This window comes from Herpailurus yagouaroundi, unplaced genomic scaffold (genome assembly GCF_014898765.1).
Source record: "Herpailurus yagouaroundi ecotype Mexico unplaced genomic scaffold, PumYag 77, whole genome shotgun sequence".
Lineage (NCBI taxonomy): Eukaryota > Metazoa > Chordata > Mammalia > Carnivora > Felidae > Herpailurus > Herpailurus yagouaroundi.
The window spans coordinates 4,142,755-4,163,819 of record NW_024412388.1 but is presented as its reverse complement, the minus strand read 5'-3'; the positions used below and the strand labels follow the sequence as shown (position 1 = coordinate 4,163,819).

Below are 21,065 nucleotides of genomic sequence, written 5' to 3'. Positions count from 1 at the left end.
GCAGGCTCCAGGCTCTGAGCTGTCAGCACAGAGCCCGATGCGGGGCTTGAACTCACAAACCGCGAGATCATGACCTGAGCCGAAGTCGATGCTTAACCGACTGAGCCACCAGGCACCCCTACTAAGACCCGTATCTAAATACGGCCCCATTCACAGGTTCCAGCGGCTAGAGCTTGAACTTATCTTTCGGGGGACACAGTTCAATCCAGTATAAAAGCTCTATGTGGGGCTAAGGAACAGGAGGACGGGGCTTGCCTTCAAGGTGTCTGCTGTGAGGCCGGCTACACGGAATGCAATGGGCAACAAACAGGTTTACTCACGTTTGGAAACATCTGTGGGACACACTCCTACAGCTGGAATTGCTGGGTCGGAGCCCGCCTGTGCATTTGGAGTTTGGGAATGCCGGGCTGTCCTCCATGAGGTTGTGTCTACTTATTCCCGCCCCCATTCGTGGATGAGTCCCCTTTCCTCCCAGACCGTAGGTCGGATGTTGCTGGGACAGGTGGATCCAGGTAAGGTGATAGGAAGGCCCTGGCCGATGCTCTGGTTTGGCCAGGGCGGTGGCTGATGATGACACAGGAGTAGTTCCAGATGCCTGAGGGCTTCAAGTTCCTCACTAGTGAGGTGAGTCTTTATTCTTTAGATGAGAGAGGTGATTGAGGACTAGATTCCTGCTTAAGATGACTCTCCAGGCAGTGGGATGAGTGGCTGGTTAAGTGCAGGAGGAGATGGGCAGGTGCAGAGATGCCTCCCCGACCAGGTGCTGTGGTCAGTGCCGCTTGCCTCACCGGGTTTTCTTTACTTGTTTTTTTAATAGTGAAGAGGAAAGAGAAGCCCTTGTCATACCCATGGCTGCATTAAACCTGGGAAAACAGGGGCTCCTGGGTGGCTCGGTCAGTTATAAGTGTCTGATCTCACAGTTCATGAGTTCCAGCCCCGCGTTGGGCTCTGCACTGATGGTGTGGAGCCTGCTTGGGATTCTGTCTCCCTCCTTCTCTGTTCCTCTCCCGCTTGCTCTCTCTCTGTCTCTCAAAATAAAGAAATTTAATAAACTTAAAAAAAATGGGGAAACAAAAGCTTGAATGAGGGACCCCAGTCCTCCTGGCTTGCCCTCACTTGTGCCTGGGGAGGACCAGGGCGTGGGCAGGGAGAGCCCTGGGGAAGTGAACTGGGGAGCAAGGCCCTGACAGAGTGAATGGCCTTGAGCAGTGGGGGGCCACTGGGGACCTAGGGGACTGGGGAGTGAGCTGGGCTCAGGGTAACTGCAGAGTGCTGGGTCAGGATCAGGTCCAGTGGAGGGAGGTTTGTGTCTGAGTGGCCAGCTGGCCTGGGGAATTAGGTCGGTGCCTGGTGCAGGACCCAGGGTGACCAGGAAGGGTGGGGGACAGCAAGTGTCCCAGTGGGCTTTCGTGCCTCAAGCGTGTGGTCTGGAGCTGCTGGCATTTACTCCCAGTTGCCCAGGATCCTGGGGCAGCCCGATGTTGATGGTGTGGGGTTTCTGGGGCCCCTCAGTCTGCAACTCCAGACACTATCTCCAGCCTCCTGTCTCACAGGCTGCTTCCTTATCAGCCCCTGACTCAGTGTCCCGCCGGATGTGAGCACTTCCTCCTCTGCCCTTCTCTCCCAGGTCGCACAGCATTGCTGTGAGTCAACCAACAGTGGCGGGCACAGCTGTGCTTTACAGACAGGCAAAGCGAGGCCCGAGGGGAAAGGCTGGATTCAAGTTTCCCCAGCGCTCTAGAGCCCAGGAGCTCAGCTCTCCCTGGCCAGCCCCTGCCTTACGGCAGCCTCTGTGGTACCTGTGCTCGCAGGAGGACCAGCTTCTCTGTGTGGAAATGACCGTCTGTCCTTCACGAAATTGCAAACAATTCCAAAGGAAAGAGGTTGATAACAATAGGGGTTTTTTTTAAGTTTTTAAAAACATTTAAATTTTTAGTAAACATTTATTGACTTAAATAACATTTCAAGTTTTTTTTGTTTTTTTTTTTTTAATTTTATTTTTTGGGACAGAGAAAGACAGAGCATGAACGGGGGAGGGGCAGAGAGAGAGGGAGACACAGAATCGGAAACCGGCTCCAGGCTCTGAGCCATCAGCCCAGAGCCTGACGCGGGGCTCGAACTCACGGACCGTGAGATCGTGACCTGGCTGAAGTCGGACGCTTAACCGACTGCGCCACCCAGGCGCCCCTCAAGTTTTTAATAAACATTTTTTTTTTAAAACACCTGCTCTTTTTTTTTTTTAATTTTTTCTTTTTTTTAACGTTTATTTATTTTTGAGACAGAGAGAGACAGAGCATGAATGGGGGAGGGGCAGAGAGAGGGAGACACAGAATCGGAAACAGGCTCCAGGCTCCGAGCCATCAGCCCAGAGCCCGACGTGGGGCTCGAACTCACGGACCGCAAGATCGCGACCTGGCTGAAGTCGGACGCTTAACCGACTGAGCCACCCAGGCGCCCCTTTAATAAACATTTTTTAAAGTTTATTTATTCTTGAGAGAGAGAGACAGAGCGCAAGTGGGGGAGGGGGAGAGAGAGAGGGAGCCACAGAATCCGAAGCGGGCTCCAGGCTCCGAGCTGTCAGCACAGAGCCCGACGTGGGGCCTGAACTGACAGACCGTGAGATCATGACCTGAGCTGAAGTCAGACACTCAACCAATTGAGCCACCCCAGGCGCCCCACGGTGATGGTTTGATGTGTGTACATTTTGCAAAACAATCACCGCCGTGAGTTTAGTTAACACACATCACCTGACAGGTGTTTTGTCCCCGTGGCGAGAGCTCTCACTGCGGCAACTTTCGTACAGTGCAGCGCTGTTAATGTGAGTCACCGTGCTGGGCGTGATGGCCCCAGGATTTATGTCTCTTACAGTGGAACTTTGTGCCTTTGTACCTAGAGCGGTGGCTTGTTTCCAGTTCTCAGGGCAGCCGGCCCCACTGGGACTCCTGATGGAGGGGGTCCTGTCCCGGGAATTTGTCCGCCGTCCAAGGGGGTCACAGCCTGTGTCCTCATGCTCATTCAGCCCTGCCCTGCTCATTCAACCCCAGGTCTTTGGGGAGCCTGGGAAGCAGGAAGGGCAGGAGTGCTGGGAACTCCCAACAGTCATGCCGCCACCTTGCTGCCTCTGCCAAAGGTCCCCGCTGTCACCCCTTCCCTGCTGGGTGCCTGTAGCTCTCGGGGACGACTTCCTGCCCTCTGCCCTCCTCCCTCCCGTGGAAACAGGACCCGGCGGCCTCTTGCCTGGGGCTGTCGGGTCAGCAGCCCACTGTGACCAAACTCATGGAAAGTTCTTTTTCCTTCTTTGGGAGCCAGTGGTCTCTTTGGAGGACCTTCTCCTCACCCTGGGTGGTCACTGTTGATGAGTGACGTCCTTCTCAGGAGCCTCATCCTGCTTCTCTCTCCTCTGCCTAGGATCATGAGGCCGGATGATGCCAATGTGGCTGGCAATGTCCACGGTGGAACCATCCTGAAGATGATCGAGGAGGCAGGGGCCATCATCAGCACCCGGCACTGTAACAGCCAGAATGGGGTAAGTGTCTGGGGGCCGTCATGCCGGCTGCATGGAAGGTTCCAGGGCCCAGGAGGCCTGGCATCCCTCTGTATGCAGCACTGCACCACTCTTGGGTCAGGATAGGAGTTTGCTTGGAGTCTTCCCTTCCTTCATCCCCTGGGCCTTGGGGATTTCCAGAAGCCCTGGGTAGGTTGCTTGGTTTGGGGCCCAGTGAGGGAGGACAGGGGACAGCCAGAGACTGAGAGCTGCCTTTAAACTCCTCCTCCTTAAAGTCTTGGTTTCTAAACCCCCACCCCCACCCCCAGCCCCAGCCTGGCCACACTGGGTCTGACCCCTCCTCTGCCCCATCCACCCCCTGGCGGGTGGGGGGGGAGGGAACCAGGACAAGTACCGAGCCAGCAAAGCCCTGACCGCCTGGGTTGAGGGCCGGGCTTTCTGCTTTTGGGACTCCAAGGCAGCTGGGGGCTTTGGGACATCACCTCTCACCGTCCCTCCAGCCCCAAGGGACCTGACCTTTCTTCCAGAGGCCTGCCAGCCACCTTGCTTGGGGAAGGGGTTCTGTCTTGTGCCACGCTGCCACCTGGGGGTCAGCAGAGATGCGGCACCACAGGAAGCCGTGGCCTTTGTGTCCCTGTGTCCTGTGACCTGTGTCCCCATGGGCCTCTGCCAGCCACCTGCTGTGATGATAGGAATGTTGGCGGGGGCGGGGGTGGCTCGAGGAGAATACGACAGCAGCACCTGTGGGCGCGTGTAATAAACCAGGCCGGGGTGAATGTGTTACTTACTGGGTGGACATTGACACCCAGGAGGAGCTGGGTGTGAAGGAGGAGCTCGTCTGCCTGGCTAGGACTCTGGATTTGTTCAGGAGCCCTCGGAGTTCTGGGGCAAACCCAGCAGTGTCCAGAGCACGCCCTCTGCTGGCCGTGGGGAGGGTGGGCCTGAGCCTGTGGGGCCTGGGGGTTGAGAGAGACAGTGAGGGTCCCCTGCAGGCCTGGTGGGAGAGGCTGGACACTGGGAAGGAGAACCTCAGGGTAGGGGAGAGGAGGAGGGGGGCCTTGGGAGGCCACATGGGTGGTGAGGGGCTGTGTAACTGCTGTCAGTAAGTGCTTAATGTTCTGCAAAGCTGTGAAGTGCTCCCACTCATAATCCTCGCCACGCCCCATTGTCCCCATTGCACAAGTGAGGACGTAGAGAAGAGGTCGCCTACTTGCCCGAGGCCGCATGGGGGAGTGTGGGGTAGGTCTGGACCACAAATCGGCCTCAAACCTGTGCTTTGAGCCTCTGCTTCTCCTCTTGCGCTCCCTGGAGGGAGCCTGGGCGAGGGAGGGACAGTTGTGACGCGTTGGCTTGGAGATGCCTCTGGACTGGCGGACCCAGGATAGGGGTGTAGAAGTTCCAGGTTCAGGGGGGGCATGTGAGCCCCAGGCAGCTCCAGGTAGATGCTGGCACGGGTGCTGATGCTGATCTCTGAGAGGCTTCTCGGGCTCTGAGTCGGGGAGGGCACCCCCACCCCACTCACCTCGAGACCTCATCCAGTCTGTGCCTTTAGTACCGTCATGTAGGCCCGGGGCTCTGTTTCCAGCCGGGCCTCTTGTGGCTCCACCTGGATGCTTAACTGGCCCCTTGACCTTCACAAGGCCAAAAAGACACCCTGGGCCTTTCCCCGGGCCGCTCCTCCCACAGCCTCCCTCTCCTCCGTAAATGACCTCTGCGGCATTCAGTTACTTACACCCATTGACTCCCTTCTCACTGGCGGCTGATCCTGTTGGCTCTGCCTGCTGGGTGGTTCCAGATCTGAGCACCGGCCAGTTCCTGGGTCTCCTCTACCGTGCCTTCCTCTCAACACTCGCCGGGGCCACACTGGCCCTCCTGCGGCTGTGTGAACTGGCCAGTGTGTTCTTACCCCTGGGCCTTTGCACTGCCTCTTCCCTCTGCCAGGGCTATTCTTCCTCCAGATATCTGCATGACTCGCCCCTCCTTCCGGTGTCTGTAAATACGACCTCCATCCAGGCCTTCCCTGATGACCAGCTCCCTCCTTGCTCCCAGGTATTCCCGGAACACTGTGTTTTGCTCCCGTGTCTTTGGTATGCTTGCCCCCTTTTGCACCCCGTTAGAGTGTAAGCCCCGCGAAGGGAGGGACTTTTGTTTGTCGGGTCCCTGCCGGATGCTCAACATCTGGGCGGAGGCCTGGAAAACTGTGGACTCCCGCTGGCCGTCTGCTCATTGCCAGAAGCGTGTGTGGAGCGGTCACCCAATGAGAGCCTCCGTTTCATAGGCGCTTATGTGCCAGTGATCACCCTGGGTGCTTGACCTTCTTTTCTTTGTGGAATCTTCCCAACCATCTTCTTAACCCCACTTTGTAGGTGAGGAGCGGAGGCCTAGAAAAGTTATATGGTCTCCTGAAGGTCACACAGAGCCGCGTCCTTGAAGCTGGCATCGGCAGGGGGCGGCCTGAGTGGGTGTAGGGGCAGGTGTGGCTCACACAACAGCAGTGATAAGAGCTAACCCTTTCTGGACCCACTCGCTCACACGTTTGATCCCCACCGGCCCATGAGAGGGGTGGCTCCCCCCTCTCTCCACGTATCACCCCCTTGAGTCCTGGCAGCAGTCTGCCGGCGCCTTTCTTAATGTATTTCACAAGGTCAAGAGCTAATGAGTGACAGAGCTGGGAGTTGAGCCCAGGACCCAGCGCTATTCTTTCTGGCTCTGCTTCTGAAGCTGCTCTCCAAGTCCTGTGGTCACTCAGGAGCCCAGCCCCTGTGGTTTTCTGGGCATCTGAGCCCAACAGGCGGTGTGATGCCGGCCGCCTTTGGGAGTGTGGCAGAGGGCAACTTCCTGGGGGTACATGCTAATCAGACTGTTCATGGCTGCTTCCCAGGGTGGGGCTGCCTCTCCCTCTCTCAGCAGGGAGTTACAGGGGTGCGTGCAGTTTGGAGAACCTTGTACCGAATACAGGTATTCATCGGTCCGTATTCTCAATGTTTGGGTCATGCCTGTTTTTTATGGAATGCCCGAGGCGGGCCCAGTGCCCTGCTAGGTCCCTGGACAGCAGCTCCCAATCAAGTTGCCCCTGCCCTGGGTCCAGCCTGGCATAGAGTCCCCAGGCAGCACACCTGTCTCTTAGGCTGCCCTCCCTGCCCCGGTAAGACTCCTGAGTGGCTGCCCCATAAACATTCGTTCTGTCCTTTGGAACCGAGCTTAGGATTCATAACAAGTGGACTTCCAACCCAGAAGAGCAGATCTGAGGCCACTGTCAGGCGTCCTGTGCCAGGTGTGTGTTGAAAGCATTCCTGACCGCCTTTCTGTAGCCTCCTGGGCCATTCTGCCAGCGTTCCGGTTCATGGAAGGGAACATAAATGCCCCCTGCCGAAAGTTCACTCGGCCCTGAAGCGTGTGGACTAAACGTGAGCCCATCTGCGCGTCCCCTCTGTGTCTCCCACAGACTCCTGGACCTGCTCCTCACCTGGCGCTGCAGGCCCTGCTGACCTGTGTTTGCACCTTCTTCTGTGCTCCCCCACCCCGCCCCTGCACAGTCCAGCCTGCCCTCCCCTCCACCTGGGCTGGACACACTCCATACCTGCCTCGCGTTCTTGCCTCACCTCAGATGTGCCCTCTGTGGGGAGGCCGCCTCCACCCCCACCCCATCCCATGCTGCCCTCTTCAGAGCACCTGCCACTGTGAGGCATTGCCCTGTTTGTCATCCGAACCCAGGCCGAGGGCAGGTGCTCTGACTTACTCCCCCGAATGGCGCTCGAGGCGCAGCCTGGCTCCATGAGTCAGAGCCCGCCTGGTCTGCGGTCTCAGTTGCCCTGGTTTACCCGCGGTCTAGAAGCAGGTGACCCTTCCTCTGATGCACCGTCAGATATCGACCTAACGCTGTGTCACCTGCCCACGTCACTCACCTCCTGCAGCTGTCACATAGGCATTTTCTCATCTCACATGGTCCCAGGAAGAAGTACACTAAGAGAGAGAGAGAGAGAGAGAGAGAGAGAGAGAGAGACCATGTTCACGTGGCTTCTATTACAGCATGTTGTTACAGTTGGTATTATTAGTTAGTGTGCCTAACTTAGAACTTTGTCGTAGGTGTGTATGTAGGGGAGAAACAGTATCTATAGGGTTCGGGACTACCCATGGTGTCAGGCTTCCAGTGAGAGTCTTGGAAGGAATCCCCCGTGGACGGCGGGTGGGGGGGGGGGCTGTACTGTGAATGAAGGAATGCTTTTGTGGCCGTGGGAAAGCTCAGGTCCATCCGAGGCTTAGACGTGGACAGATGTGAGAGTAAGCTGCATTTCCATTAGAAATTATTAATACATATGCATGCACGTTACCCGCGTGTGAGCGTAGCCATGCCAAAGCTCAGCCACTCTCCAGTGAAGATACCTGGGTCTCGGAGACAGTGCTCAGATAACCTCAACAAGCGGCCCAGAGGCAGGGCCTTAGTTTCTGTCCTGCTCCGCTTAGCGCGTGTCTTTCCAGCTTTCTACCAGTGGGTGGTGCTGCAGCCACAGAAGTCTCCTTCCGGGTGTCCGTGAGACTTAGGGGGTGAGGGCAGATCAGAGTAGCCCCAGCTTAGCCCCAGGACCTTTCCCATCACCCTGGTCCCCTGTCTTGCTGACACCTGCCTCTGGCACGTTTACAGGAACAGACACTGGAGGAACCCCCGACCCCTGTGTTCCTGAGACTCACCTGGGAGGGGTGAAGGTGGAGGTTCCCTGACCGTCCCTCCAAAAGAGGCAGGTCCTGTGGGTTGAGGTGGGGCAGGGAGTCTGCACGTTTGCGAGGCAGCAGGCGGGTTCTGGCTCGGGCGCCGTGGGTGGTGTTGCCAGGGCTCAAAGTGACCGTTACCTACAAGCGTGGTATGGCCCACCCTGGGACGGGGGGCGCTGTGAGGAGCAACCGGGAAAGCGAGTCCCAGAGCGGGCAGGCCCTGAGGGCCAGGCTGTCAAAGTGAGCCCCATCTCACATTCCCTGCTCCCCGCCCGGCCTGGGGGCAGCCCGACGTGTGCTCAGCGTTCCAGAAGAGACGACTGGTTTCTGGCAGGAAACGGTAGAGGGTGCAGTGAGGGTCTGAAGTCCCACTCTTCAAACACCTGCATCCTTCGTGTCGTTCTGTTAGCACCGACGAGAAGCGAGCAGTCCTCCGTGCAAGCGCCGGGAGGTGCTGAGGCCACGCGTCACACGCTGCTGTCCTCTTGAGAAGTACTCTGGGAGCAGGCTCCAAGGTGTCTGTCCCTTCGGTCTGGGCAACAGTCCCCGGTACTGAAAATGACCTAAGGGAATCCATCACAGGACTGTTTATAAGAAGAAGTACTTAGTGGGGGGGGGGGGGGGGGGGGGGGGCGGTGCCTGGGTGGCTCCAGTCAGTGAAGCTAAGCGTCTCTTGATTTTGGCTCAGGTCATGATCTCTTGGTTCGTGAGTTTGAGCCCCGCAGAGCCTGTTTGGGGTTCTTTCTCTTTCCCTTTCTTCCTGCCCCTCCCCAACTTGCGTTCTCTCTCTCTCTCTCAAATAAAGAAACTTAAAAAAAAAAAATAAAAACTTCATTGGAGAAGAGTGAATTTAAACAAACAAACCAACAAACAATTGGTGTTGACCCAAATCTCTAATAACAGAGGAAAGAATATTCCATTCTATCCAGCCATAAACATACTTTTGCAGTGACATGGCGGGAAATATCAATCACGGGCAGTGCCGTGCACACGAATGAGGAAGTCTGTCACGTTTGATGGAGAGCGAGCCCCACAGTAGTCTTGTCGCGTGCCCTCCGGATGGCGCTCCAGGTGTGGGTGTATTCTGTGGCCGTGATGATCCATTACCCTGGGGTGTCCTGGGTGGCTAGGGACAGGTGACCTTAGGCAGCCCTGGTGCCCTGTATACCCTTTTGAATTTTGAGTTCTGCGAAGGGGGTGCCTATCTGAAGGATAAATAAAACTTAAATAAAAGAATAGTGATTGCAGGGCCCTGGTTGTAACGCAGCCAGGTTCTTTTCCCTTGTGTTGAGTGAAAAAAGGCAGTTTGTGGACACGCGTGTTTGTTTTCGCATGACCGTATAAGACTAACCGCACACGAACCAGTGAGATTCCATTCTTAAGGAGAAGAGCCTGGGAGGGAGGATCTCAAAATAGAAACCTGGCTTCTCTTCGGATGGCTGGGAGGAGTGATCTTCCCTCTTCTGTCTACTTCGCTGTATTTCCCAAATGTTCCATGAGGAGTATATCTTTTTTTACCTTTCATTATGCAAGTAATACACGTCTTTTGTAGAAAAATTAGAAAAAAGAAACAAGCCACTCCTAACCGTCACCACTCAGAGAATCCCGTTAGCGATTGCTTTGGAGTGTTTGTTCCCCTCGGGCATTCCCGCATCCCCTGTGGTTTTGCAGTTCGGAATGTGGCGCTGCTTTCCCAGTGGGGGAATAAAGGAAGGCCGTTTTCAGGAGCGTCTCCAGGGTGGGGACTTGCCCTGCGGGTAACCTGTCTCTGGTCCCTCTGCAGGAGCGCTGCGTGGCCGCCCTGGCCCGGGTCGAGCGCACCGACTTCCTGTCGCCCATGTGCATTGGGGAGGTGGCGCACGTCAGCGCGGAGATCACCTATACCTCCAAGCACTCCGTGGAAGTCCAGGTCAACGTGATGTCTGAAAACATCCTCACAGGTAACTTCCGCATCGCGTCTCACCAGCGGTGACAGCACGGCGGCGGCCGCAGCTCACATGCATGGAGGGCTGACCCTGCAGCAGGGGCCGGTCCTGACGCTGTCCGTGAATGACCTCCCTTAATTCCCACCCTGCCATCCTCGTTTCGCAGACAGGAAGGGGTTAAGCAGCGAGCCCGGGAGCGCGTGCCTGTGCCTGGACCAGGATTCGAGCTCTGGCTCTGGGGTTGCAGCCACCGCCCATCCTGCCTTCCACTCCTTGGGGGGGGGGGGGGGGGGGGGGGCCGGGGGGGCACAGGCCCTCCCCCCTCCCTTCCTAAGCCTTCCTAAGTGAAGGTGGTGCCCTGCGCCCGCCCCCGGCCCTGCATACCAGGCTTAGGCTGAAAGCTCACTGGGCCAACCTTTGACTCTGGTTTGATCTGAATATTCTCTTTCTCAGGGTGGTAACCATGGAAACCCCTTTTCATCCTCCCACTGGGCTCTGCAGGGGAGCGTGGCTCTGGTTTGCACCCGCTGCTGCTTTTTATAACCAGGCTGCTGACGACGACGAAGGCAGGGCCTTTTGTCCCCTTGCTGCCCCCTCCCTGTCCCAGACCACCCTGTCCTCCTGCGCAGAGGACAGTCCACGCTGGTTCTGAAGGCAGGAGCTGCCTGGGTCCTGATGCCCCCTCGCCCCTTCCTCGGCCATCCCTGCAGGGTGCTGTGCTCAGAGAGCTTTAAGGGGCTCAGGCTTCTCCCTTCCCTGGGCCCAGAGCACAGTTGTCCATCTGGAACATCCCGGTGACCCCGGCAGGCCCAGCCATGGCCCAGTGAAGGGTGCAGCGCGAGGCCTGGGATCAGGGAGTGGCCAGCACCCCTGTGCCCCATGTTTGTGGCCTAAGGCCTGTTGCAACTCTGGCATTAGAGGGACCTCGGATGCCTCAGGTGATGGCACAGAAAGGGGTACCTAGGTACTGTCTTCTCACAGTAGGGCCTTGGGGTGTCTGTCATCACTCCCTGTGGCCTGTCCCTCTGTGGCCCAGGCCGTCTCTCCTGGGCAGTGCTGGGCATTGTCGGGGGACGTCACTGCCTCAGCTGCTCTCTGTCCTCATGCTTCCTTGTCGATGGCAGTCCCAGCAGTGCTGCTGTTCATCGTGATGGTCAGTGTCACCGAGCCAGGGACCAAAAATGGGGGAGGGGCATGCCTTCTGGATTTCCGTCATCGAAGCCCCCTTTCTGGCATGTCCCAAGCAGTGGCCCAGGAGGAAGCCCTGGGGAACAGAATCGCTGTTGGCGAATGGGGAAGAGGCCGGGGGACAGAGGCGCTCTTGACTTTGAAAGTGGAGCTCACCTCCCTGGCATCGGACCCCCGGCATGGTGCCTCTCAAGGGGACATCGTTGGTTGTCACAATTGGAGCTAAGCTACTGGCATCCAGTGTGGGGAGGCCAGGGATACGCGGGATGGTCTCCCCCACGAAAGGGTGATGCAGTGTCCTTGCGCCGAGGCAGAGAAACCCAGCCCTGGATCGAGAACCTCTGAGGGAAACGGCCGTGTCTTCCTCTCCCCAGCACTTTCCTCGTCTCCAAGCAAATGTGGAGCTGACAACCAGGGGGCAGAGAACAAGGGAGCGAACGAACCACCAAACCCGCAGAGGCTGCCGGGGAGATTTGTGTCTGTGCAGAGATGGGAAGCTGACGGAGGGTTTTGTCTAGAACGACACGCTCTGCCTGACTTCCAAGGGGTCCCTCCCACGGGGGAGGGGGGGCTGGAGGCTCTCGCCTGGGGCCGCGTTGGCGGGATAGCAGCCCCCCCCACCAGTGAGGACGCACCTCCCCGGGCCCCTGGGCCCCCGTGGCCTTGTCTCTGCTCCTTCCCTGCAGGGTGGGCACTTGGGGCCTCATCTGCCCTGTGCAGGAGGGCACTGGCGGTGAGGAGAGGGCTGCACGTGTCCAGCTTGCAGGACGGAGGGGCAGGCTTGGTGATCCCACTGTGTTCTGAAAAGACACAGGCTTGGGAGAAGCAAGGGACGGGCCCCTGGCCCAGGTGTCCCTTGTAACACGGGAAGGGGTCAGTCACGCCTGGACCCTGAGGCCGCGGTTTCTCCACACGGCTTGGTCACCTTGCCCCAGAACGTCCTGCTGCCTCCTTTCTTGTTCCGTGACTTCTGGTCTCTCTCTCATTTCTTTTCTTTCTTGCTTTCTGTTTTTTTTTGGAATGTTTGTTTTGAGAGAGAGAGCACACACAAGCGGGGGAGGGGCAGAGAGCGAGGGAGACACCGAATCCGAAGCAGGCTGCGTGCTCTGAGCCGTCAGCACGGAGCTGAATGTGGGGCTCGAACCCATGAACCGTGAGATCATGACCTGAGCCGAAGTCAGATGCTCAACGACGTAGCTACCCAGGTGCCCCCTCTCTCTCTTTTCTGGCTCTCTTTCTCCAATTGCCACGTCTGTGCATCCCTCTCTCTGTCTTTCCGTGTTTGGATCCGTGTGTCTCTCTCTTATTCTAGGGCCCTGTGTCCCCCGAGGCCTCCCGCTCTGTCTTGACGTGTGTCTGTCTGTCCACATGGCTAGGAGGGGAGGGCAGCGCTCGGCCGCCTTGTCCGTGCACTTGTGGCACCCCCCTACAGCAGTGTGTGGCCCAGCAGACCCAGGGGGATTCTGACGGCGGAGGGAACTGAGACCCCAGCAGGCAGAGGTCCCCTGTCTTGTGGGTCCCCCTCCTTCGGGGGCTGTGCAGCCTGTCAGGAGGCAGCCGAGCGAGCACTGACCGAGGCAGACAACCAGCAAACCTTCGCCTTCGAGAAGGCTCATTCATCTCCGGCAACTGTCAAAATATTAAGCTAACTGGGGTGTGATTGTTGCAAACGCTCCAGGAAATAGCTGGGAGCCCTTAAGATTTTCAAATAGGTGTTTTTAATCCTGCAACTGTCTTTCGATGGTTTTATTAAATGACGGAGAAAGTGCAATTAGCATGTTTTGCCTCATTTGCCCTGCGGTGTTCATTTAGGTCCAGAGGCGGGCCACTGCGGGTTTCCATGGAAACCAGTTTGTCAGGCCGGCTCCAGCAGAGTCAGACAGGAAATCTTTATTCCCCAAAGCAGGTTGTCAGATTTACTCTCAGTCAAAGCGCAGTGAAAATAGCTTCCATGTGATTTGCCTGTGGTTCCCGTGCCGTGCTGATGGTACCGTCGTGTCGGGGCCGGGTGTCAGGACCAGGCCCGGGCACCTCGGGCTCACCCTCCTCCTACATGACCGCGGGGCTCGGCTTGGTCCTGAGGGCTGTGTGTAGAGGAGGAGACCAGAGCCCCCGGCCCCCTTTGGGAAGGCAGGTCAGAAAGAACTGAGGCGAAGGGAGCTCCAAGAGGGGCTTTAGAGAGCAGGCCTCACTGCCCCCTGTCTGCTACGCTTGCTTCCTGCAGGTGTACTGGTCTCCACGTTGGGGATCTTCCATGTTGAGAAGCTACTCTTTGAAGGCATCCTTGCCAATAGTTCCCTGAAATTACTGGGATCCCGGAGGCCTGCCCGGGTCTGAGTGGCACCGAGTTGCTGTGCGACCCTCGGTAAATCCCTTGACCCCTCTGGGCTCCGGGGTCCTCCAGTACAGGTGAGGGGGAGTGGACTAAGTGACTCTCGACTTTTCTGGTCCAGGGTTCTCAGCCCAGACAGGCCTCTGTGGTAGCCCCATCGAGGGCTCTGTTCCCTGTCGTTCCGCCCAGGGTGGGGTCAGCGGCCCACTGACTGTCTCTCAGCACTCCACTCTGAAGTTTCTGGATGGGAGCTCTGAGTCAGCAGTGAATCCAAGCGTCCAGTGCGAAGGACCGGCCCCACCCGGCTGGCTGCGCACCTGTGCCGGGGTCTGTGGCCTGGCCAGCACCCCCCACCCCCTGGCCGCCCACGTGTGCCCTGGCGCGGCGACTCCCCGAGCCTCCCGCCCACGTGCCGCTGTCCTTCCGGCCCCTGTGTGGCGGGAGCTCTTCTCAGTGGTGTTGAGGCAGGTGGATGTCCCCTTGCTGAGCGCTGTGGCGTGAAGCTTCTCAGCAGAGCGTGCTTGACCACAAGTTCAGGGTCTGCCGGACCTGTTTGCGGGAACCCGAGCTCGGCCTGGGCTGAGTCCCCTGGCTTTGTCCCCTCTTCTCCGGGAGGTGCTGAGTGAGGGCCCCACCTGAGGCTGCTCAGGCTTCTGGGCGTGTTGGGGACCAAACTTCCCTTCCATCAAATACCCTCAAGGAGGCAGTGCCTGCAGGTGGCGCCCTCTGTGTCAGCAAATGCTGGAAAGCCGGGACCCCCAGGCTCAAGGTGTGTGAACTGAAGCCTCTCCAGCACCCTCCAGAGGGCAGCATTGTGGTGGGGATGGTGCTGGCTTCCGGTGCTCCGGCCCCCCGCTCGCACCTTGTGGCTAAAAAAGGCTTTGGGTGGGCGCCTGGGTGGCTCGGTCAGTTGAGCATCAAACTTGGGCTCAGGTCATGATCTCACGGTTCGTGGGTTCGAGGCCCACATCGGGCCCCGTGCTGACAGCTCAGAGCCTGGAACCTGCTTCGGATTCTGTGTCTCCCTCTCTTTCAGCCCCTCCCCTGCTCACACTCTGTCTCTCTCTCTCAAGAATAAATACAAACGTTAAAATTTTTTTCAAAAAGGCCTTGGGGATTAGGGGCCCGAGAGAGGTGTGTTTCAGCCCCGCCTGCCCTGTGCCCTGAACTTCCTGTGCTCTCCCTGTGTCACCACTCATGTGTCGTTTTTTTTTTTTCTCTGAAGGAACTAAAAAGCTGACCAACAAGGCCACCCTGTGGTACGTGCCCCTGTCACTGAAGAACGTGGACAAGGTCCTGGAGGTGCCTCCAGTCGTGGTAAGGAGACCCCCTTCCACTTCTCTCTGGGGACAGATGGCAGAGGCCTGGTCATCGGCCACACAGACGTCCCTGGAGAGCCGCAGGGGCTGGGCGCCGGCCGGCCTGCCAAGAAGAAATGCCAGTGGAGGGGGTGTCCCTGCCTGGGATCTTCCCTGATGGGAACGTGAGTGAAGGCTGGCCCCGTGCAGCCAGACGCCCTTCCTGGAGGACCCTTCCTCGTGCCCCCGACCGGAGGAGAGGTGGGGGCCAGGACGGTGTCGGGTGACGGGTCCTTCTGCCGAGAGCCAGGACCGCCAGGCTGCCTGGCCCAGGCCAGCTGCTCCCCTTCGTGGTCCCTGAGGAAACAGACGCTAAGACATCTCTGTTTCAGCCTCTTGTCCCTCCACTTGCCTGCCACCACCCTTGCTTCTGTCCTTGTGGCTTTGCTGCAGACAGAGGCATCTTTGCATGGAGGGAGCCCATCGTGTTCTGGTTGTTTCTGGGCCCGCTGTGGGAGCGCTGGGGTGGCAGGCTTTGGAGGGTGAACGTGGTGCCAGTGACGGATTTCGTTCCTTCCCTGAGGCTGCCCCTCGCCTCCTCCCGTGACCCCAGTCCCTTCGTGTTTCCAGGACACGCATGACAGCTCCTCCGTGGACACCCGCGGCTCTCGGTTCCCACGCCTAAGCTCTTCTCAGAGGGAAAGGTCCTGTGGCTGCGGTTAGCATTTCCCTGCCATCACGACATACAGAGAACGACATTGTTTTAAGTTTATTTATTTCGGAAGAGAGAGAGAGAAGGCGTGCGCACATGAGCAGGGAAGGGGCAGAGAGAGAGGGGGAGAGAGAGAATCCCACGCGGGCTCTGCACTGGTAGTGTGGAGCTGAGTCTCACAACTCGTCGCCCTATCTCACGAACCGTGACATCGTGACCTGAGCTGAAATCAAGTCTGATGCTTAGCCACCTGAGCTCCCTGGTGCCCAGAGAACAACATTTTTTCAAGTAATGGAACCGAGAGCCAGATAGGTGGGGACCGGTGTCTGCTCACATAGCTCGCAGAGAAGCCGGGCGATCCTGGCTGGGTCCAGCTGTCCCTGCCCTGCTCCTGGGGACCCCCTGGCACAGGCCCTTCCCGCTTAGGGGAGGCCCGCTCTGTCTCCCCTACAGGCTTTCTCACTCCCCTGCGCCCCTGCAGGGTAAGACTGGCCTCCCACCCTCTGCCCACCAGCTCAGTGTCTAACCATACACCCTGTCTGGGCCCCCGGGGACAGTCCAGGCCCAGGTGGCACATTTGCCCGGGTGGGGATGGCCGGCCGCGGGGCTCCGGCTGCCGTGTAGTCTAGATTTTTACAAAGACACCTTGGGGCAGGGGAGCCCTCTCCGCATTGAACAGGAAGGGTGCTTAGACCTTGGCCTGGGTCAGGTTGGTGGCCAGTCCTTTGGAACTGTGAGAGAAGGGAGGCAGTGCTCCCCCCAACCCCCGACAGCACTGGTGTCACCCACCCCTGCACAAGTGAGGAGAGTGTGTGGACGCTCAGGGCCGGGGTGTGGGGCCGACGGCTCCTGCTGGTCATGTCTGTATGAGTGTCCTTGGGCTGCTGGATGGAGGCCCCAGGGAGGACCCTTCCTGCCTCTTCCAGCTTCTGGCGGCTGCGGGCTCTCCTCGGCTGGTGGGAGCACCCCTCCCACCTCTGCCTCAGACTTCCCGTTCGGGTGTCTGTGTGTGCCCCGCGTAGCCGAGCCCCAGCCGGTGGCACCGGGGTCCACATGCAGTATGTCCTCATCCCCGCTGATTACACCCGCGCAGACTCCGATGCTGTGAGAGGCCACTTGTACCGGTCCCGGGGGAGGCAGGAGCTTTGACAGAACACCGCCCTTCAGTCCAGCCCCACCCCACCGCCTCTCTCCCTTCTCCTCCGTCTCTCCCGTCCCTGCACCACTGACTGGGGGGCTTTAAGACCGAAGTCTGCGGCACAGCGACTTTTTCTCTCTAGAAACGAACAGACGTACCTGCCTCTGCCTTCACCTTTCCCACTAAGCACTTGGCGTTAAATTAGCCATATCCGCATGTAAGTACAACGTAATTACTAAACTGATTTAGTTTTCAGATGCCACAGAATTTAGAAGTCTCTGGCAGACCTTTTCTGTGGCTTCAGCGCCATCTGATATGCGTTACGGGGTTGATACCGAGGGAAGATTCTGGGGCTGAGCACATAAGCTTTTGCTTCCTGTGGCTCCTCAGGGCCCCGGGGGCTGAGAGCTTTGGGTCTTCAGCCAGCAGGACGGGGTGGGTGGCGTGCCGGTTCCTGTCCCCCCAGAGGGCCAGGGCAGCTCCTCCCCAGGGAGCACTCACCCCCACATCCCGGAGGGGCCCAGAGCTTTCCCAACCCCTTTGTTAAGCCGGCTTTGATAAGACATAAATACCAACTTTGCCCTTGTAGAGGCGGAAGCGGCGAGTTCTCCAGATGGGAGAAACCACCCAGCTCCCAGCTGCAGCCGCTGCTAATATTTATGGGAGCTTTTCTTCCCCCACGTGTGAGGCCCACATATAAGCCTTCAGTTGCTTTGAAATATCATTGTCCTGATTGATCCTGGAAAGCTCTGTGTCTCTCTGGCGTTTATGCTTATCTGCTGGTAGCTTAGCCACAAGGCTTCCTAATACCCCCCCTGAATCTTCCTGTCAACCTTTGACAGCTGTCACTTATCCGAGAACACACATCTCTGTCTTGGTGCGTGTGTATTACATGTCCCTTTCGCGTGTATATACATATTACCTACGTGTATGTCACACATATCTCACAGATACACATGTAGATGTCACAGGCACACACATACCTTAGAACACACACGCTCACGTGCTCATGGATTTACTGCATGTGCACATTTCCCTGGAAGAAGCCCAGCCGTCAACCGCGTGCAGTGTTAAATAACTCCACCTTCTTCTCCAGGAAACAGGGACCCCAGTATCCCTGTGACAGGAGAAAGATTCCTGCGGTGGCCGGGGGGGCAGCACGGCCCGGGAGAGATCTGGTGGGTGGTGGAGAGTGGACGCTTGGGGCTTTTTCCAGTGTCCAAATGTGCACTTAAGAGTCTTGCACAGACGGTTGGGACATTGGGGCTGAGCTGGCTTCTGCTTCATTCACATCAGCCGGGCTTGACGAGCCCTTGGGGATGGGAGTGGGGTACCAGCCCATCACTGGGATGCTCTAGTGATTTTGTCCCCAGATTTAAAGCCAGCAGGGCAACGGTTGTGAGGAGGCTGCGTTTCCTCTGCCTTCGTGGCTCAAGTCTGGATGGGGCCCCGCCAGGCCCCATGTGGCTGCACACAGCCAGGATTTATTAGGCTCTGGGCGGGGGCGGGGCGGGGGTTGGCTCTTTCTTCAAATCTCTTTAGGGGCGCCTGGGTGGCTCAGTCGGTTGAGCGTCCGACTTCGGCTCAGGTCACGGTCTCGTGGTCTGTGGGTTTGAGCCCCACGTCGGGCTCTGTGCTGACAGCTCGGAGCCTGGAGCCGCTCCGGATTCTGTGTCTCCCTCTCTCTCTCTGACCCTCCCCTGTTCATGCTCTGTCTCTCTCTGTCTTAAAAATAAATAAACATTAAACAAAATTTTGTTTTTTAAATCTCTTTAAAAGGCATTTCTTGAGGACAGTTGAGTTCAACCATGGATTTTTCCAGATAGGCACAGCACAGACCCTGTTCTTAGGGCCTTTACTCTGGACAGTGGGATGGGAAGCAACAATTTACTTATGGAGGAAAAGGGTAAATTATCCACTGCAACTTAAACACTCATGGTCTGTTTCTTTTGAACAAACCACTCAGCTCCTTTCTCAGCCTCCTTTGGAGACAGGCTCTCTGAGCCTCAGATAATGGTAATTAAGCCACAGAGTGGTGTTCAGACCCTGTGTGATTTGGGGCAGAGCCACGAGCAGGAAGATCAAGAAGTTTAAAAGTAGCTTTTGAAAGAAGCTCTAAAATTGCCATCTGAAATGAATTTGCCTAAGTCAGAGAGCCTTCGTGGGGGGACAGAGAAGGGAACAAGGGGCCCTGAGCTTAGTAGCCACTCCGTGGGCTCAGCCAGGAATGCTGGCTGAGGGACTGAAGGGGCAGATGTTGGAACCAACCAAAGGAGGATGGCTGGGCCACAGTCGGCACAGGGGGCCTGGGCCGTGGCGGCGGGAAGGGAGAGGGCCGGGCCCCTGGGGGAAGCAGCTGTCAGAGGGCCCGTGGACCTGGTCTGGTCTTCTCATGTCCCACAGGAAGGGCGTGTGTACCCTACAGTGGGCCGGAGGACGGGGCCCTTGCTGTCACGTCAGGGAAACCCAGCATCTCTCTCTGTGCCCAAGGAACCCCAGTTTTTGTGCCAGTTGTATATTCATGTTTATTTCTTAACTTCCTGGGTCCAAACCCCTGTGATCCATTAAGAAAGCTCCAGTGGGGCTGTCTCTGCTCTGGAGAGCATTCCTTGCAAACCTGCAGCCTCTTGGACAGGCTGGGGGTCAGCAGAGTGAGGATGTCGAGGGCACGCAGAAAACCTGCTCTCTCCTCACCCTGTTGGGGCTCCCTGGACTCTGTAGTTCAGGGTCCAGGAATGAACCCCAGGAAGGGAAGGGCAAGTGTAAAACAAAATAAGTAACTGATTGTTGACGTGATGATGTTTTAGCAGTGGGACATTGGGAGCAGGCTAAACGCTCACGCATATGAACCGGGCCTCTCCCCTAAGTCATGTTAGGTTAGTAAGTTCTGCTAATGCAGTGAAAGGAGGAAATATTGCTACTTTGACACTTCCCACAGGGGCATGTGGGTGGCTCAGTCGGTTGAGTGTCCGAATCTTGGGCTCTTGGTTTTGGCTCAGGTCACGATCTCAGGGCTCGGGAGTCTGAGCCCCGCATTGGTCTCCCTGCTGACAGTGTGGGGCCTGCTTGGGATTCTCCGTCTCCCTCGCTCTCTGCCCCTCCCCGGCTTGCTCTCTCTTTCTCAAAAGAAACATTTTTTTTAAGTATACAGTGAAAAAAAAAAAAAAAGAAACTTCTCACATAGCGTGGTAGAACTATCTATATAGACGTGGGCATAACAACAATTCTAAAAAGCACATGAAGCAAACATTTGACTGAGATTTCCACCTTCTGTGTATTTTGTTGTTTATATTAGACGTGTAGTATCGGGAAAACAATAGATGGCTCCAGTTACGTAAATGTAGGCCACCACACAAGGAAGCCTTGAGCCCAGGAGGCTGAGCCAGGCCTGGCCGGGGAGGCCGAGGGGAGGCAGGCCAGGCTCGCTGCTGCCGGCCTGACCGTCTGTCCGCGCTTCTCCGCAGTATTCCCGACAGGAGCAGGAGGAGGAGGGCCGGAAGCGGTACGAGGCCCAGAAGCTGGAGCGCATGGAGACCAAGTGGAGAAACGGAGACATCGTGCAGCCCGTCCCGAACCCAGGTAAAAGGCTGGGGTGCGGGATGGGGGGCGAACCGCCGCCAGCCTGTGTGGAACATCCTCCTCTCAGGGGCAGTGCAGCCCCCACACCTGGCGCTGTCACCTGCGACCAGGCCCTCTGGGCTCCCCGGGGCCCTGTCCCCTGTCCGCGCACCATACAGACCCCTCCCCAGCAGCACAGTCAGCAACGGGGGGACAGGATGGCTCGGCGAGGCCCCGCAGCCCGTGGAGTGTTGGGGCGGAGGCCCTGCTACCTGGGCAGAGTGGAGGTGCCTGGGCGTGGAGTTGCTCTTGTGTCCACCCCCGCGCCCCCCGTGTGCTCAGGAGCACATTTCTTATGGGATTTCCAGTTCATAAAAAACACAAATGGCAACAGCTTTTCCTACGTCGTTCCTCGCCAGCCCGCCACTCATGTGTCGCCGTGGCAAATGGCCCCGCTGGCTGTGCGGGCGAGAACGCTCTGTGGGTGCACCGGCGCCTTCTTGGGCCGCGTCCGCCTGGTCTTTTGCCCCCTTGCCCGCACGTCCAGGTGGCCGGCTTTAACAGCGTGTCCATCCAGAATCCGAACACATGGGTCCAGGGATGGTCCCCTGCAGATGGGACTTCCCCCACCGCGTCCTGAGCAGACGGCTTCCCCGGTGCCCAGACAGTTCAGGGCAGGGTCTCTGGGGCTGTCTGTTC

The 21,065-nt window shown here is 57.7% G+C and overlaps 1 protein-coding gene across 9 annotated transcripts in view; it reads left to right on the top strand.

Annotated features, from left to right (window-relative positions):
- ACOT7 (acyl-CoA thioesterase 7) overlaps nucleotides 1-21,065 on the top strand; it is a 102,430-nt gene that overhangs the window by 30,221 nt on the left and 51,144 nt on the right. For all 9 annotated transcript variants that reach the window (XM_040459756.1, XM_040459744.1, XM_040459771.1 and 6 more), the window contains exons 2-5: nucleotides 3,409-3,526; nucleotides 9,999-10,155; nucleotides 14,886-14,977; nucleotides 20,273-20,387. In XM_040459756.1, the coding sequence (XP_040315690.1) occupies nucleotides 3,409-3,526; nucleotides 9,999-10,155; nucleotides 14,886-14,977; nucleotides 20,273-20,387 (482 nt within the window). The remainder of the gene's footprint in view (nucleotides 1-3,408; nucleotides 3,527-9,998; nucleotides 10,156-14,885; nucleotides 14,978-20,272; nucleotides 20,388-21,065) is intronic.